The sequence below is a fragment of the Bos taurus genome, chromosome 14 (assembly GCF_002263795.3).
Source record: "Bos taurus isolate L1 Dominette 01449 registration number 42190680 breed Hereford chromosome 14, ARS-UCD2.0, whole genome shotgun sequence".
Taxonomy (NCBI): Eukaryota; Metazoa; Chordata; class Mammalia; order Artiodactyla; family Bovidae; genus Bos; species Bos taurus.
In genome coordinates this window covers 69,794,722-69,814,412 of record NC_037341.1, presented here as the reverse complement: position 1 = coordinate 69,814,412, position 19,691 = coordinate 69,794,722, and the positions used below count along the sequence as shown (strand labels likewise).

At 36.3% G+C, this 19,691-nt stretch overlaps 1 protein-coding gene across 2 annotated transcripts in view; it reads right to left on the bottom strand.

Moving 5' to 3' along the window:
* VIRMA (vir like m6A methyltransferase associated) overlaps window positions 1-19,691 on the bottom strand; it is a 64,156-nt gene that overhangs the window by 31,615 nt on the left and 12,850 nt on the right. For both annotated transcript variants that reach the window (XM_005215688.4, NM_001205426.1), the window contains exons 2-8: window positions 18,888-19,003; window positions 15,096-15,182; window positions 13,887-13,935; window positions 12,238-12,406; window positions 6,339-6,461; window positions 5,498-5,770; window positions 2,503-3,643 (exon numbers count right to left, since the gene is read on the bottom strand). In XM_005215688.4, coding sequence (XP_005215745.2) covers window positions 2,503-3,643; window positions 5,498-5,770; window positions 6,339-6,461; window positions 12,238-12,406; window positions 13,887-13,935; window positions 15,096-15,182; window positions 18,888-19,003 — 1,958 coding nt within the window. The remainder of the gene's footprint in view (window positions 1-2,502; window positions 3,644-5,497; window positions 5,771-6,338; window positions 6,462-12,237; window positions 12,407-13,886; window positions 13,936-15,095; window positions 15,183-18,887; window positions 19,004-19,691) is intronic.

The following is a 19,691-nucleotide window of genomic DNA, read 5'->3' as shown; positions in this document are numbered from 1 at the left end:
TTTATGCAAATAATATGGTTCATTCTGAACACCTGCTTTCTCTTTGGCAGTCTGAAATTCTGGTACATGCAAGGTACTGGGTGCCTACATGGCTATCCCCCAATAGGAAGCTTGGATGCTGAGATTCTAATGAACTTCCTCAGTATGCAACATTTCACACGTGTCACAATTTGTTGCCGGGGGACTTAAGGGGATCCTTTGTGCCTAAACTAGGAAAGGACTCTGGAAGCTTATGACTCATTTTCCCAGGCTTTGTCCCATGTACCTCTTCCCTTTGGGGATTGTGTTTTGTATCTTTTTGATGTAATAAATCCTGGTTGAGATTATAACACTGAGTCCTATGAGTCCAGCTAGTCAATCTGGGGGTTACCTTGAAGATCCCAACATGGGACATTAGAGCCTTGCCATCACTTCAAACTAACCCTTCCAAAATGTAATTATTTCCCTTTTCAAAGTTCACTCTCCCTCCTAATTTATCAATTTCTGTCCATAAAATCACAGTTCCAATAGTTACCCTAGTTAGAAACCTCAAAGCATTTTAGCTCCTTCTTACTTTCTCTTATCAGGTCCAGTTGCCAAGTCCAAGTAATGCTCTCCACCACAAACTCTCAATATTGGCACAGTATTTGTCTTCCCATTTGCTATAAATGCCACTATACTAGGCCCAGTATTCAGCACAATACCCACACCCTGGAATCTTCAGACAGGCTTATCTACCTAATAACATCAATTTCTTTTTCATGGCAATACATCTCGTAACTATAATATAATCTTAGAACACTACTTCGATCATATCAGATCTGCTACTCTAAAATATTCAAATCCACATTCTAAAAACAAAATCCCCAGGAATTCCCTGGCCATCCAGCAGGTAGGATTCAGTGCTTTCACTGTCAGGGGCCTGGATTCAACCCCTGATCAGGGAACTAAAATCCCACGTACCAAGCAGCACAGCAAAAAAAAAAATTAATCAAAAAAAAAAAAAAATCCAAATTCCTTAGCCCGGCATTCAAAACCCTTTATCTCCTAAAATCTGACACCCAAATGTACGATCTCCAATTATGGGAGAACAAAAAACAATATTACTTAATAGGCCATTAATTACTAGTTTCCCCTCAATAACTATTTGGGAGCATCATCTCTTTTCTTATACTTAGTCACCCTCAGGGCATTACTTTAAGTCTTAATTTACAAAAAACATGACCAGTGAGAAGCACCTGTCTCCTCTACTGTCTCCATACTACAAAGATAACTGTATTTGTATACTCAAAGGGTTTCCGTTCTCTTGTTCAAAGCGAAACCACTACACTTGTACTCTTGGCCTCATCTCCTACTAGACCCTGCTCTAGCAATTATCATCTTAAACTCCTGTACGAATTCAAGCTAAGGCAAATGAGTTTCAGCTAAAAACAGGAATGGACAGGTACAGATTTTAGAATGGACAAGTATTGATTTTTTGTTAATACATTATGCTCCAAAGCCAGGTAAAAAATAATCACTGAAATAAAATAATAAAAATGCAATTTTTACATTTGTTAAAAAATTATTTACAGGCAAAATGCCAAAAAAAAAAGAAAAGAAACCCTCAAAAATTAAAGCAAATTTTAAAAATCTGTGGGTACCTAAAAATGGCAAAACTGTACCAGTAAATAACTAGAGGGTTAGAAGGCAGAAACAAGTGACAACTGAACCTGTAATGTATCTTTAACAAGGACTGTAAAATTAACTTAGTAAAGTATCAGCTTCACTTACAATGTTTTAGAATCATAAGGTAGAAAGAGGCTTACACAGAAAAGCTCTCTCCTTCCTATGCCATCCTCTTTGCTTCACCTTCCCAGAAGCCACCCGGCAATTTCTCCTTATTCTTGCTCACAGATATGCTAATATAAGCACTATGGTTGATTATTACTTATATCTTTAACTTAAGTTGCCATTACTACTTTTAAGTATTAACAAAATATAGTTCAAATACAGTTAACACACTTCTCACTATGACCTATTTTGAAGTATCAAGACATCCTTACAAAGACACACATTACCTACAGATTTTAAAAAAAACAAACAAGGGGCTTCCTTGGTGGCTCAGTGGTAAAGAATCGACCTGCCAATGCAGGAGACACTTCAATCCCTGGTCCAGGAAGATCCCACGTGCCACACAGCAACTAAGCCTGTGCACCACAACTATTAAGCCTGTGCTCTCGTGCCCAGGAACTGCAACTACTGAAGTCCATGTGCCCTACAGCCTGTGCTCTGCAACAACAGAATCCACTGCAATGGAAAGCCCTCACACCGCAATGAAGAGTAGCCTCCATTCATCCCCAACTAGAGAAAAGCCCGCACAGCAACTAAGACGCAGCATGGCCAAAATTTAAGTAAATAATAAATAAAATTATAAAATAAAAAAATAAAACAAAGCTTTGTAGCTTTAAAAAAAAAAGCAACCACATGCAACTGCCTCTAATAATTGGTGAAATATACTTTCCAAAGTCAAAAATGTCTCACCTAAAGAGAACAGGGTATGGATCATCCCTCTCTGGTGGACCGGTAATACGTGCCATTGTTGGGAAAGACTTAACAGGAGGTTGGATCATTGTATGAGGTGCAGTTTCCATTAAATGAAAAACTTCCTCTAAGAGGTTGATAAGCTTTTCTATTTCTCCTTCACTTATATTTGAGGATTCCAGAAGATCCATATCCATAGAAGCCTCTACCTCGTTTTCATATTCTGGGTTTGTTCTCTCAACTCCAGCATCAGTATCATGATCAGGTTCACTGTGGTTAGGAACAGAAGAAGTCTTCTCTGCTAAATGGTCACCAAGTCTTTTAATCTCTGACAAAATTTCATAGAAATGGCATTTCTGAAGAATAGCTGAACCAGCAGTGACAACCCTCACAGTCTGATCTAAAAGTATGAGCTCCAGAAGTTTTTGATAGCCACTTTTTTCACTCTGCCTACTTCTCAAAAAAGCTTCCATTCCTTCTGTCATACTAATGACACTGTCCAAAGCTTTAAATGCATTTAATTTAAGGGAAGATGAGACATGATCAGCAAACAAGAGCTCAAATAAGCCACTGATCACTCCTGCTTGTAGCAGTCCCAGGACTCCTTGGGTCCCACATTCTGCTAGTGAGGACACTAATTTGGTCCCAGCTTTGAGCTGTCGGACATTTAAGGCAATGGGTTGGCGAAGGGCTACTTGTAAATTTAAAGCTTGCATGGTCCAGTCTATCAACTGACCAAGGGCGTCTTGTTTTGTATTTTTCAACTGCAAATAACTTAGTCCTTTTATTATTAAACTTGGAATTTCTTCTAAAGCTGTTACCCATTTTGCACCTCTATCTTCTTGATACAAATCCAACAGTTCAGTCAACTTCACTGAGGCTTCTACTGCCCCTGAGTTTTCTTTATCTGGACCTTGGTCCTTCATCCTACTGATTTCAATTTCAAAGGTAGTCTTGTACGGACAGCTGAAGTGTAAGAGTGGTACCAGCTCCCTATCATATGGGTCATATGTCATAGGAGGGACTGAAGCTAAGTCTTCAGCAGTGTATTCGACATCGAAGTTTGGATACTTGAATGTTTCACGTTCCAAGTCAGCAATTCCATCTTCATCACTGGAAATCTGCTCATAACCATCATCCCCTGAAAATCAGTTTAAATAATACTTAGTTGTTACATCATTGTTTAGTGCAAAACAATCTGGTTAGTCAAAATAAATTATTTAATAACGTGGCAAAAAAATGAAAAGTAATGATTCCATCAACAATATTAACTTCTGCCTCAATATCTTATCAACACTTATTAACATTTTATAACTCCTAATAGAACAATTATAAAGAAACTTCATAAGCAAAATCTTCTATTATATCTGTTCAGCTTTACAATAACTCTGCTATAAATCTTTTCCTCACAGAAATAAAATAAGAAATGTCTCAAAAAAAAAAAAAAATAACCAAAAATATCTCTCAGGAAGGAAGAAATTAAGCTTGCCTTGTGAGAGAGTATTTTTAAGATGGAAAAAATGAATCGATGGGCCAAAATTATTAAATTAACTAAGAATTAATACCATAATTACCAAGTTACACCAAATATTGTCAGGAAAAACATTCTAGAATCTCATATTCCTTCACTTCTACTCCTCTGTATTTACCTATTACATAGTTCCCAGTTCTGTATCATGTTTTTATGGAAAATTTGTTTATAAAAGTACCCATCTTTGCCAAAACAGAGTTTACATATCATGACACATGCAGCTTTTCCCTCTATTTAGTAATACAGGACTAGAAACAGAAAATTTGTTAGTTTTAAACACAACTGTTACCTGGCTGTGGTAAAACAGAGATGAGTAACAACAGCCTAAGAAAGAAAAGGAAATGTTTCCACGGTACTCCTCCAGTAACAGGCCTCTATGGACATTCTTAAGCTCAAAACAACTTAGCCATAGCAATACACTCATATTTGAAAAGAAAGGGCCTAAAGAGACTTGATTCGAGACTAACCCCCAGATGTCTTCTAGTAAAAATCAAATTAACCAGCCTTATTCTCTTATCTTCTCTACAAAAAATGTCCTCTGATTAACAAAGCCTGCCTGAAATCTAACTGCTACTTGCTAAATGCAATAAATCTAAAAAGGATTTTGTGGTATCCTAGAAATGGGGTCAGTTAAAAGAGTTATCACTCAATAACTCAATTACTTATATTTTGTAAAAGGGCCCCTGTAATACTGAAATGGTTCTCATTCTCATGTAGAATGACTCTCCTCTTTACTATCTTATAGAACAAAGCAGATGATCTGTCATTGTACATAAATACTTTAACATTACACTCCATTTACTGGACAAATTAAGAGTCAATTAGCTTGAATAGCTCTTTTTGCTTTCAAAGGAAAAATAAGACCTAACTAAAAGACTGCATCAGGCTGCCTTATGTCCCTCTGTAATTGAGATTTTTTTTTTTCCTTGTAAAAATGTCTAATAATAATGTAGATATCATTATTCAGCCAAAATATTGAGGTGACAGACATCTTTAGGGATTCTAGGCAGCTTAAAACACCACTCCTCTGAAGACAGATCACCAAAGCCCTAATCACCATGTATTTGCTGCATATTCTTGCTTCCCTGGGCAAAGCTGATGGTATCAAGGGGAAGCTGATACCACAGCAAGCCAAACAGAATCTCTCTCCCAGAAAACTGGAAACAGATCTGAGACACAGTCAGGCAGTTTAAATTGGGTGGTTAAAGAGAAGATATTAAAGATGTGGGGTAAATAGAGACGTAACAGTTAGTTTAAAAAAAAAAAAATCACCTAAATTCATTTTCCTAACTAAATAACAGATAAACAAAGCAAAGAAAAGATAGAAATCCTCAAGTCTAGTCAAGTCTCAAGGACCAGCTGACTCTGGGGTTTCTTGAAAGCCACTTATCTCAACTATAAATTCTTCTACATCAAGCTAGTTTCCAGCACTTAAAAACAAGAAGTCCTAGTTAATTCACCCACCTTCACCTTCTTCATCTTCTTCACCTTCTTCCTCTTCATCCTCCTCTTCCTCCTCAGGGATACTATCTACTGTATGACGATCATCTTCATCCTCATCCTCTTCTTCCTCTACATCCACGTCATCTTCATCATCTTCTCCTTCTTCTTGCTGTTCCTCTTCTACCTCTCCTTCATCAGAATATTGACTTTCCTGGGGAACAGAATTCCGATCAGGAGAAATGGGTTCAAAGTAATCTTCTCTATGAGGAGCATCCTCTTCCTTGTCACCAGACACTGAAAAATTGATATTTAAGGCACAGATTATTTTAACTGTTTAAATAATAATAGGCAGAAAGACTGGATATTGCAACTATTTAATGATATTTTGGATGATTTAGCTCATAAATACACTTAAAAAAAAAGTGGTAGAATTACTTGCTCTTAAAAAATATTAAGAGTAAACACTGCACAATTTTCTAGAGTGGGAATTAACAAAGTATGCTATTTTATGTTCTTACACAATAATCCTCTTTTTTAGCTATTAAGTAACTACAGATTTTTATCTCTTCCAATACATACAGGTTATTTTTACTGGTGCTTCTCTATACTATCATTATAGTACATTAACATTTTATTTTCAAAGCAATGTTGCTTCAGTTTCAAATGAATTAACTGATTTCTTTTTTAAACAAATTAACTTGCCAGCAACAATAACAATAAAAAAACCACAAGAAAACACTGTTCAGAATGGCGGTGGGGATATTCATCAAGATTTGATTACCAGCATCTATTTTTTTTCCTCTAATAAAAAAGTACTATTACATTAACATTAATCAAGAGAGGGAAAAAATATTATTTCTACCTGGCAACGGCATGGGATCATCTTCGTCATCATCAGGGGGCGGGGGTCCTGGTGGAGTTCTTGGTCCCCTTGGCTGTGGTCTTGGAGGGCTTCCATTAAATTGATCTTCTTTCTCCCCATCAGCTGATTTTATTAGAAAAAGAAAAAGAACTTTAAAATTATTAAAGTTAGTAATATAAATACATGACAAAATTGCCATTCATCATTTGGGTTTTCATCCTCAGAATTTATTAACTTTTTTGTTCCTAACAGAACAAATGTCTGTTGTCTAACAGAAATTTTGCTAATCAGTTTATATTGAGAAAGTTAAAATCTCTGACACCCATATACCAAAATATAATGTATGGAACTCTTAGGAATTATCCGAGAAATGGAGACTTATTTTCTCACAGGAAGATGTACACAAATGCTCATAAATAACTTTATTTGCTAAAGTCAAAAACTAGAAACTTATCTAAATGTCCTTCAATCACTAAACAGTTAAATAATACATCCATACTATTTATTACTACTCAGCAACAATAAAGAATGATCTACTGATACACAGAGAAAGTAGATAAATTTCAAAGAAATTACAGTGAATGAAAAAAGCCAATCTTAAAAAGATCCCAATTTCATGATTCCATTTTGTAACATTTATGAAATAATACAATTACAGAGACAGAGAATAATGATTGCCAAAAATAGGTATAGGTGGGATGAGTGTGGCTAGGAAGGGGTAACACCAGGGAATACTGTGACAGTACAATCAAGGATCTTAACTGCAATGATGGGTATGCAAAACTATACATGACATAAAATTACACACAGCTACACGTATATACACACACGTGCACAAGTACATGTACAAACTGGTGAATGTGAACAAGCTCTGCAGACTGTAACAATGCCAATATTGTCTTGATACTGTACTAGAGTTGTCAAAGATGTTAACTAGGGGAATCTGGGAGGAGTGCACAGGACTTCCCTACACATTTCTTTGCAGCCTTCTATAAATCTGTAACTATTTCAAAACAAAAAGTTAAAAACATGCACACATATATAAATGCAATATATGAGCTCAGGTGTCCATTTTAAAGCAAGTAAGAGTGAAGTAAGTCAGCGAGAGAAAGACAAATGTCATATGATATTGCTTGTGTGTGGGATCTAAAAAAAATTATACAAATGAACTTATTTATAGAACAGAAAGTTACATATGTAGAAAACAAACTTATGGCTACTGGAGGAAATGGCTTATAGCTACTGGAGGGAAAGGAGCGGGGATACACTGGGAGGCTGAGATTGACACATACACACTAGTAAATATAAAATAGGTAACTAATGAGGACCTATCATAGTACAGGGAACTCTACTCAGTTCTCTGTATCAGCCTGTATGGGAGAAGAATATAAAAAAGAGTGGAGATACGTATAACTGATTCATTTTGCTGTATATCTGGAACTAACACAACACTATAAATAGAAATTATACTCCAGTAAAATTTTCTTAAAAGTCAGTAAATTTTTTTCCACTTCTCTTTATTTGATGTACAGCTGATTAACAATGCCATGTTAATTTTGCTGTACAGCAAAGTGACCCAGTTATACACATTCTTTTTTATATTCTTTCCCATTATGGTTTATCTCATACTGAATGTAATTCTTTGTGCTATACAGCAGAACCTTACTGTTTATCCATTCTATATGTAATAGTTTGTATCTAACCCTAAACTCTCACTCCATTCCTCCCCACCCCTGCTTCCCCACTTGGCAACCATAAAGCTGCTCTCTGAATCTGGGAGTATGTTTCTGCTTGGTAGACAGGTTCCTTTGTGTCATGGTTTCATTCCAGATATAAGTGATATCATGTGGTATTTGTCTCTGACAAGTCAGTTGACTACACTGCGATAAGACTAAAGACAATAGAAAATATCAATGAAACTACAAGCTTAGGAAAGGTAACATTAGTAAACATTTAGCTAGACTCACTGAGGAAAAAAAGAGAGAACTCAAGCAAAATCAAAAATGAAAGAGGAGATATTACAACTGATACCACTGAAATACAAAGGATCATAAGAACCTACTATGAACAATTATACACCAACAAGTTAGACAACCTAGAAGAAATGGATACAGCCCTAGAAACATACAACCTACCAAGACTGAATCATGATTAAACAAAATATCTGAACAGACCAATTACTATAAGGAGATTGAATCACTAATCGAAAACCTCCCCAAAACAAAAGTCCAAACCATATGGCTCTACTGATGAATTCTACCAAATGTTTAAGGAAGAATTAATACCAATTCTTCTCAAAGCTTTCTAAAACTCATTTGCAAGGCCAGCATGACTCTAATACCAAAACTATACAAGGATGTCTCAAGGAAACAGAGTTGTGTCGGTGTGCTCAGTCGCTCAGTTGTGTCTGACTCTGTGCGACCTCATGAACTGTGGCCCACCATGCTTCTCTGTCCATGTCATTTTCCAGGCAAGAAATACTGGAGCAGGTTACCATTTCCTTCTCCAGGGGATCTTCCCGACCTAATGATCAAATCCGTGTCTCCTGCTTCCCAAGCAGATTCTTTATCACTGAGAAGCCCAAAAAAGAAAGTTACATTCTCCAATTAAAAATAAATCAGTTAAAAATAAAAGAGAAAGGTACAGGTCAATATCCCTGATGAACATACATGCAAATATCCTCAATAAACTATCAGCAAGCAGAATTCTACAATACACTAAAAGGATAATACACCATGATCCTGTGGGATTTACTCCAGGGACACAAAGGAGGTTTAGCATCTGCACATTAGTCAATGTGTTAACAAAATGAAGGATAAAAGTCATACGATCATCTCAACAGACGCAGTAAAATAATTTGACAAAACTGAAATCAATTTAAGATAAACACTCCCAACAAAGCAGGTACCGAGGGACTGTACCACACCATGTGTGTGCTCTTGGTAGTTCAGTCGCGTCCAACTCTGTGACCTGCTTTTTAGAAGTTCACTTTACACCACTTTACATTTACAAAAACTTCATGTTAGCACCTGTTTTCACTAACCAAATAAACTTTGCAGTGAGCTGTTATAGAGGGAACATAACCCCAAAAAAGTCAGAGTGGCACCACCAAGCTCCTTCCCCAGCAACTACACTTAGCATCTCACCATTAAGCCACCACAGCTTTGAATTATGTCTGTGAGCATCTGTGCTTTATCTCAATTGACTTTGTACATCCAGTAGCAAGATGTATCCTAAGGTAATTGTTTCTTCACTTTATATCATTCTGGCTTACAAAGGGTTTCACAGGAACACACTTTCAGAGAGCAGGGAAAACGTGTATAATATATAGAAAACCCTACAGATTCCATTGGATTTCCCAGGTGGCTCCATGGTAAAGAATTCACCTGCCAATGTAGGAGACACAGGTTCGATCCCTGGGTCGGGAAGATTCCCTAGAGAAGGAAATGGCAACCTACTCTAGTATTCTTGCCTGGAGAATCCCATGGACAGAGGAGTCTGGCAGGCACAGTCCATGGAGTCACAAGAGTCGGATATGACTGAAGGAAGACTCCATCAAAAACCTATTAGAACAAACAAAAGGTACATGGAACGATGCTCAACATCATTAATTAACATGGAAACACAAATCAAAACCACAATGAGGTATCACTTCACACCTGTCAGAATTTGTTGCTTTTTTAGCCTCTAAGTTGTGTCCAACCCTTTGCTACGCCATGTACTGTAGCCCACCAGACTCTTCTGTCCATGGGATTTCCTAGGCACAGATATTGGAGTGGGTTGCCATTTTCTTCGCCAGGGGATCTTCCCAATCCAGGGATCAAACCCACATCTCCTGCTTGGCAGGTGGATTCTTTTACCACTAAGCCACCAGGGAGTGGCTATTACCAAAAGACTAGAAATAACAACTGTTGGTGAAAATGTGGAGAAAAGGAAATCTTCATGTACTGTTGGTGAGAAGGTAAACTGGTGCCGCTAATAAGAGGAAAACAGTATGAAGGTTCCTCAAAAAATTAAAAGTAGAACCAACATAATGATCCAGCAATTCCATTTCTGAGTATTTACCCTAGAAAATAAAAACATTAATTTGAAAAGTTATATGCACTCCCATGTCCACTGCAGCATTACGTACAGTAGCCAAGAAACAAGGTAAACATCTATCAACAGATGACAGACTAAAGACAATGTGGAAGGTGTGTATGTGTTATTCCATACACATGTTAATACAACGGAATACTATTCAGCCACAAAAAAAAGAAAGAAATCTTCCCATCTGCAACAACATGGACCTCAAGGGCATTATGCTCTGTGAAATAAATCAGAGAAAGCCAAATACTATATGATCTCTCCTAAATGTGCAATCTAAAAAAAGTAAGTTTAAAAAGAACACCAATAACAAGCTCATAGATACAAAGAGACTGGTTGGTGGTTTCCAGAGGGTGGGGGGTAGGTGAGTGAAATGGATAAACTGTTTTTGTTTTATATAAATAAAATTTACAAAAAAGACCAAAGATACAAATACAAGTAAAATATACTTCTCTGCCCACAAAAAGCTCACAGTCTAGAAAAAAAGACAAATGAGCACAGAAGAATGAAGGATACAAAGAAAAGTGAAATATTAACTGTGCTTAGCAGATAAGATACAAGAAAAAAGATTAAACTACAGTGTGTTGGCCATCAGAGACAAAGACCTCACACAACAGTATCATATAAGGGTTAAGAGAAACAATGGTCATTTTATTTGTGCTCATAAAATGCTAACTGTAAAGCAAACTATTTTTCCCTATGACCTCAACTGTAATTTCAAAATTTATTCCCAAATTTCCTTAGTTCCACTAGTTCAATCTCTTTATTACAATGAGTAATACCAAATGAGGAAAACAGACCCTGGAAAACATAAGCCTAACTGCCTGCTTTCTATAAGGGAAGTCCCTGAAGTTTATCAGAAGGCTTATGCTTTGTTTTGTTTCAGGGGGGTGGGTGGGTTTGTGGGGGTGTTTTCTGGGAGCCACGCTTCATTGTATGTGGGATCTTACCTCCCCAATCAGAAACTGAACCCTCGCCACCTACACTGAAAGTGCAGAGTCTTAATCAGTGGACTGCCAGGGAAGTCCCTAGAGCTGTTATTTTCCCAAAAGGGGAAAATCTCCTTTAGCTAAGATTTAGACATATAAAGAAATCTGATAAAAGAAATGCCATTAACACATACCAAACTTACTGCCTCTTTTTTTTTTAATATACACTAAACGTTCATTTCGTGTACTTCTGAAGGCCAAGGAGTCTGACACCTGACACCAGCATGCTCGGGTTCCATGAGAGCGCTCTTCCCGGCGTGCAGACAGCTGCCTTCTCACTGTGTCCTAGCAAGCCACAAAGAGGAAGCTCTGGCCCCTCTTCCTCTCTTTTTTATAGTACTATTTATTTGGCTTCACCAGGCCTTAATTGTGACATGTGGGATCTTTAGTTGCAGCATGAGAACTCTTAGTTGCGGCTTGTGGGATCTAATTCCCTGACCAGGCATCCAACCCAGGTTCCCTGCACTGGGCACACAGAGTCTCAGCCACTGGACCACCAAGGAAGTCCCATTCTCTAATTCTTTGACAGACAATTTTCACAGTAAATCACAAATAACCATGTATTCTATTATCATTTATATATTAAAAAAAAAACAAACAAAAAACCTCATATCAACTAAAAAAGCATTTTTGGAAAGTACAGGAAGAAAATAAAATGCAACCACTTCAACAGAAAAAGAAACTCTTCTAAGAAACAATGGAAGACTGACACATAACTTGTCAAGCCTTAAACAAGGTTCAAAAGACACAAGAGTTCTTTGAGTTACCTTTCCCACTGTAATGAAAATAAGTTTCACTGATAAAACCAAATTTAAAATTCTCACCATGCTTTGGATTCCTTTTCACACTTGGCTGTGGCTGGGGAGGCGGTGGAGGAGGAGGTGGAGGTGGAGGGGAATCTCTGTCGTGACTTATGACTCTGTCCACCGATCCGTATATTGCCAGCGTCAGACAGTTGTACCAGCCTCTCAGCACCAAACCATCAGTATTCACCTGATTTGGTGGGACGGGGATAGGGGAAGAGACATCTTTCAAATTAATGTTTTAATATGTCAGAAGTAAACTGATATTAAATTACTCTGTGGGTTCAACTAATATCTAAAAGCATGCTGAAAAGGTAAAGATCAATATTGGTGGAAATTCACCCAGAGGCACAACTTTTACATGGCCCTCTAGAGTTATCATATCTAAAACCGTCTCAAGACTATATCTCCTCAGTCCTATACTTTAGGTCAATTCTATTCAAAAAGCATAACCAGATTCCTAACCAAGAGAAGAGAAATAAAAAGGAAATTAGAAGGGAGTTACTGCCGATTAATAAATTAAACCCAAATAGTTACAGGGGTCATGAAGATACACAAAAGTACAAATTGTGTCCAGTCTCAAGAATTATAAAGCCCATAAAATTATATGGCATTCTTTTTATTAATAAATGCCCAACTCATACATGCAAATCAGGTATATTCTATGTACCTACCCCGTACTTAAAAAGTAAGGGTAACCAGAGGCATTAAACAAATTATTTTTGCAAAGACACTTTATCCTAAAAAGATCAAAGACTTTATCAAGGCCATTAACTCTCAATATTTCCTTATAAAATAATTTTACATTTTTCAGAGCTTATCTACCAACAACAGAAATATTAACAACAAATAAGAAACTGAGACTGTCAGCAGGAAAACCCCGAAACCAAAGTCCCTGACTTCTGAGTTCTTCTCCCACTCTATAATGTTGGGTAAAGATGAAATAATAAGTGGTAATGGGATCTCTTCTAGAGAAAGAAATTATTATTCTCCTTGCTCATCTTAGCAAACTCCAGCAAAGTGACCAGAAGTAAGGCTCAAAGATTATACCCATGGACTGACAGACTCTGAACAGAAAGATCACTAGAAAGAAGATAAAGAGATAGAGAACACGATTTTTAGTCTAAACAACGTGCAGAATATTAAGTACTCCTTCACCAAAACAAAAAGCACGCTGAATAGTCCCATACTAGATCATCATTATAGTTAGAATTTGGCTCTTTCATGAGTCACATCTTTTAGATGCTTTTAGAATGGCATTTGGTATCAAGAAAAAAGACACATTTCTGATATGCAAGGAAGAAGTATGAAATACGAATTTTTAAAAAGACACCTTAATTAAGATACAATGGTGTTTAATAATTTACCACCATCTTCAAAATTCGCCCACCTAAATGAAAAGAAGGAAAAGCAGATGCTGGCTTTTTCCTGACCCAAGTATGAAATTAGAATGAAGAGCTACATAGGTATATAATAGCATTACAATGTTTTTGCTCCGTTTGAAAACAGTTTCTGGAATACAAAGGAATCAGACAAGAAATGATGAAATTCTGCAGAACTCGAACTAAATAAGCTAACATTCTGCATCACTGGGTTTATCTGGATCAAAACCTCTGAATGGAGGTGAGAACAATAGTAGTAACAAGCTGAAAACTGACTTCCACGATTACCTTTGAGTTGGGTCTAAAGATGATGGAAGTATTCTCATCATATTCCAGGCTGTTAAAAGAGAAGGAACAAATACACAGGTTCAAACACTGAACATCACAGTTTATGAAGATTCCAATATTTCAATCAAACACTAGATTTTTATTTTAATAAACTACAAAGTTTGAGTTTAATTTACTCCCCACAAAATGATATCAAGTATAAAACAAATCCCCCAGATTCTAGTTCAATTGCTTTCAGGTGAGTGTAGATGTCAAGGTTTGTTTAAAAGCACCCCATGCAATTCTACCACATAGCCAGATCAGAGATCCACAGCCCTATAGTCTTCAAAAAAAAAATGCATACTGGGATTAAAACTTTTTTAAAAAGCACCTATTTTATCAGGTAGGTACCAACTTTAAACAAAATTCTATATATTAAAAATTAGCTGCATCAGATTACCTAGGCTCCCTTCATTAAAAAAAAAAAAGGTTAAATTATCAATGTAATTTAATAATAAATGAATGGAGAATCAATAAAAGAATAAGCAAAGTCTAAAAAATTTACTGACAGGGATAGGAAAATCTCCATTTTTAAGCTGCCTTTAAAATTTTTTATTTTATAAATGAGTAAAACCATTTAATGGTTAATTAATTTGCAGATACCAAAACAACCAGTGTTAATAATACCAAGTCAGTATGCATTAAATTATTCAAAGTAGGGGTAGCTATTAACAAAATTCTCATTTTACAAAAATGTGGCTATGGAATTTTAAATTATGAAGCAGTGTGACGTAAAAACCACAGATAAAATCTCAATGCATTTATAGAGGTTTTTTTTTAAGAATCAAAAAGTAATATTTTCCAAATTAGAAGGTTATTACCAAATCATATGATATGTAGAAGAAATGCATACACCAATAAAAATCAAACAAAAGATGGTTAATGTCTCACGCCATTTAAAGTTTTATTTTATAAATAAACACAACTTGTTCTTAGGAGCATGACATTTCCTTAATATTGTCAACTGTTAAAATTAAACCAAATTCTTGGATCTACTATCATATATAGCCTTTTCTTCTACCAAAAGAATAAAAAGGTTTTGCTTACTAACTTAGGAGTGTCTGGAGAGATTACCCAGTAAGTACATACCTTCCCAACCTATCGAAAGAATAAAAAGGTTTCGCTTACTAACTTATGAATGTCTGGAGAGATTACCCAGTAAGTACATACCTTCCCAGCCTATCGAAAACCGGGGCACTTGGCTTGCTGACATTGTTAAAGAACAAGTCTAACTGAAATGTATGCGGTGAGGTCTCCCTGTGAATGAAACAAAGGTGAAACATCAGCCTTTACAATATCCAGTTCCTAAATTAAAAGAAAAAACAAAGTCAAATGTAAGAGCAAGTCTAGAATTAAGATAAAATATTCCCAATATTTAAATAAAACACAGAGTTAACTGCAATATTTCCTGTAATTTTATTCACAATCCAATTCTCAAGTAGTCAACTATTCACTTTGAATATTACTGAAAAGTTTTTAGCCATCAAGTATCTTTTGCCTGCTGCTTGGACCATTTTAAAACACAAAGACATTTAAATTTTTTTATGCATTTTAATGGAAAATGCTAATTATATAGTTTTTTTATTCTTTATATCATTATTTTATTAGCAAAAAAGAATCAGGAGTTAACGTTAAGTTGTAAATAATAATTACCATTTAATTTCAGCTTAACCCATATTCATACAGGACTATAATAATTTGAGCATCAGAGCCCTAAACTGTGACTTAAAGCCTAAACTGTAATTTGTATAGCATTAATTTACATAAATCTTTTTTTATAGACTTATCTAGTAAAGTTTAAAGCCTATTTAATTTGCATTAGAATGAAATCTTATTATATACCCTTGGCTGAAATTCCTTTGCCTCAACTAAAATCAGTTTTTAGACAACGCATGCTTTGTTTATTCACAAAAAATCTAAATGGTAAAAAGTGTAATGCCCAAAGTACTATGGAAGAGATTCCCTTATGTATTTCTGGTAGAAATACAAACAGGTACAACCATTCTATAAGACAATATGGCAATACAACTCAGGAGACTGAGAAAATGTTCACACCATTTAATCTAAAAATACTTTTCATTACAAAGTGTTTCTATGGAAACACTGATTTACAGTTTTTTTTTTTTTTTCAAGAGGAGATTCATTATACTAAAAATCTGAAAACTAAAAACCATCTAACACTCCCCACTTTAGGAACTAGCCAAATAAATGACAGTACACTGATTTGTTAAGATTATGCAGTCATTAGAAATCATATTTTCAAATAAATTTAAATGCTGTGAAGTACTCCTGACATAACGTTAAATGAAATAAAGGAATACACAGAACAGTGAGCGCCTGGGTCAGAGCAGCATCATACACTTTATCTCACCCTAATTCAACTGTACATGCTCAACAACTCCAGTCTCTCCCCTCCTACCTTTCGGCTTATAACCAGACCCTGGCCTCCAAAAGGAGAGGAAAATGGGTTGAAATGCAAATTATTTCCTCTGGAGGCAACAAAGACTCACGTCCTGGTCGCTGAAAAGTGCTTTAATGAATCCACATAGTCTGACTTCACAAGATTTTCACCTTAAAAACTGTTGACTCTAAAACCTAATCTCACATAAGATATACCTATCCTCCCCCCCAAAAATATACATATACACACAAATGTTTCACATCACCTGGGAAGCCCCCTCAAATGCTCACATATAAATTTAAAGACATAGGACATCAAAATGCTAAGCTTCTCTCAGAATAGAGGGATTGTAAGGATTTTAATTTTACCTTACACAGTTCTGAGTTTTGTAATGAGAGTATGATCATAAAGTGTGCTGCACAAATATATGACCTCTAACATTAACTTTCAACCTTGAGATTCCAGGCTTCCCAGTATCTTATTGGGTCGGCCAAAAAGTTCTTCCGGGTTTTTCCATAAAATGTAGTGGAAAAACATGAATGAACGTTTTGGCCAAACCAATACATTTGTATTAATGAATTAGTACTTCATCTTATGGTTTATAACATATTGTGTATAACACTGTTTCTGGTAACAGTTTCATGTTTGGAATTATTAAAACATGAATAGTCATTTATCCCCAGATAAGAAAAAGGAGAGAGAGAAGAAGGGAAATGTAACACTCTTACCCACTGCAGCTAATGACAAGAGATCCATTTTGCCTGCTATTACAGCCAGCCTCCAAAATAGACCCCAAAGACTCCCCCTTCCTGATATTCACCCCGCTGTATAGTTCCCTCTCACACTGTACCAGCAGAATATGTAGTCAAAAGAATATAGTACAAGCAGTTATATTGAAGTATGTGACATATGCTATTTCTGATATTAAGTTACAAAACACAGTGCCTGTGGCTTCCTTCTTGGGCATGCTCTCTCACTCTCATTCTTGGATCACTCACCCTGGAAGAACCCATGCTGTGACACAGCGACCCACAGAAAGGATCTCCTGGCAAAGAACTGAAGATCTCCCGCCAACAGTCATGTGAGTGAGCTTCTAAAATTCCCCAGCCTCAGTCAAATCTTCTGAGATTGCAACCCGAGGCCTATAACTTGGTTATAACCTCATGAGGGAACCTGAGCCAATCAAGAAGCACCCAAATTCCTGACCCTCAGAAATAGTGGGGGATTAAGTTGCTAAATTTGCTGAGGTTTGTTACACAGCAGCAGGTAACAATAGAGCCTTCTTGCCCCAAAGCAGTGCAGTTAGAGAAGTCTGCTGGATACTCTATCATTACTCCAAAGGCAAAGTAGAAAGAAACACAGGAAAACAGGAGTTTTTATTCCCTTGCACGTGGCAAAAAAATTAACTATAATGATCTGTCATATAAACATTGATCATTCTTATTGCTTTGTTTTTATGTTTTACCTTTGAATGACCTGAAGAATTTTATATCCACTCTACAAGTAACAAACTACTTTTCACAACTATGAAGAAATGAGCTCTTAACTTTGCGTCTGTACTGTACCAGCCACTACTACGTAGCTGGCTTAACTCTCGCGTGTAATAGAAACTGAGCTATCAGAGCATGGACATGTCACAATGTGGCACTGATACCTAGGCCATAAGCCAAGAACCCACTGATACATTTATTATACATATTCATGCTTCCATAACTAAAATTTAGCTTTTATCTCCAATTCATGTAATTAAAATCAGAAGAAGATGATGATTATTAACATCATAACAAAGATCAAATTCATCTGTTTTATGTCAGTTGTTAAAGTTATCAACAACAACACATTAGGGAGTTCCCTGGCAGTCCAGTGGTAAGAAACTTTTACTGCCATGACTTGGGTTCAATCTCTGGTCAAGGAACTAAGATCCTGCAAGCCTCACAGCACAATCAAAAAAAAGAATAACTAAAAAAAACAACTCCACATTAGGAACAATGTCTTACATTTGGTTTATTTCCCACAGACCTTAAAAAGGAGAAATGATGCTCAAGTAACTACTTGCTCAGTACAACTAATGGTTAATGTGAAGCTACATATTTACAAAAAGACACATGTATCAGGCTAAAATGATCACCAATAAGGCATGAAAACTAACACTATAATATAAAAAATGTAACATAATAAAAGATATATTTCTCAATATTACAGATGCATTTATTTTCAAGGAAAACAGCACATTAAGAATACTCTGTCTACTATACTGTGCCACCCTACAATAGTTTGGAAAATATAAACCTATTTCTACCAATTAAAAAAAAAAAGAAATGAAGAAAGAAAAACTTAATCTAGTACTTAAGTCAAATAATTACTCTTTTCAAGTTTATAGTAATATATGGATTATATAGAAAACTTAAAAGTCAATTATAATGCAACATAACTAAAACTGAAAAAAGTTTTATTTTTGTTTTTTTTTACTTACAAAATATTACCTTAAATTTTTGCATTTGGAAGTATGTTTCTAGGTCATCTTTAGTCAAAAACACTTTTAAAAAAGAAAACTGACTCACCCATATGCTCTATTGTCAGGCAAGTTGCTATGGGCTCTTACTCCCGGGGGTATGACTCGAACTTCATTTATATAAACCACACATGGAAAACGAACCACATCTATATGAGAACTTTGCTTTAAGAAAAGAGAAGAATATACTGTAAGCAAAACACTTTGTCTAGTCAAAATTTATTCACCTTCAATTTGTTTCATTTAGAATGTCACAATTTTTAAATAAACACTATCATTAAAACAGTGCTATTATATTATAAATGGTGTAAAAACCATTTTTAAAAATAGCCGATGAGGGACCTTCCTAGTGGTCCAGTGGTTAAGAATCTGCCTGCCAATGCAGGGGACATGGTTTGATCCCTGGTCCCGGATAATGATTCCACACACTACAGAGCAACTAAGCCCATGTGCCACATCTACCAAGCCCACGCTCTAGAGCCCGCCAGCCACAACTACTGAAGCCACATGCTCTAGAGCCCGTGCTCTGCGACGAGAGAAGCCATCACAATGAGAAGCCCAGGCACTGCAACTAGGGAACAGCCCTCACTGGCCACGAAGACCCAGCACAGCCAAAAATTAAAAAAAAAAAAACAGCTGATGATAAAATGTACCTAGTTAAATCCCTCCCCTTGTATAACAACATTTTCTGCATCTGCTTCCCTGCTGTCTTGCCTGGGCCAATACAGACTAATAATCCCTACTGCAAGGGTCCCCAAGCCCAGGCCACAGGCTGGAAGGGGCCACACGGCAGGGTGTGAGCAGCAGGAAAGCAAACGAAGCGTCACCTGCTGTGCCAGCAGCTCCCCCTCAC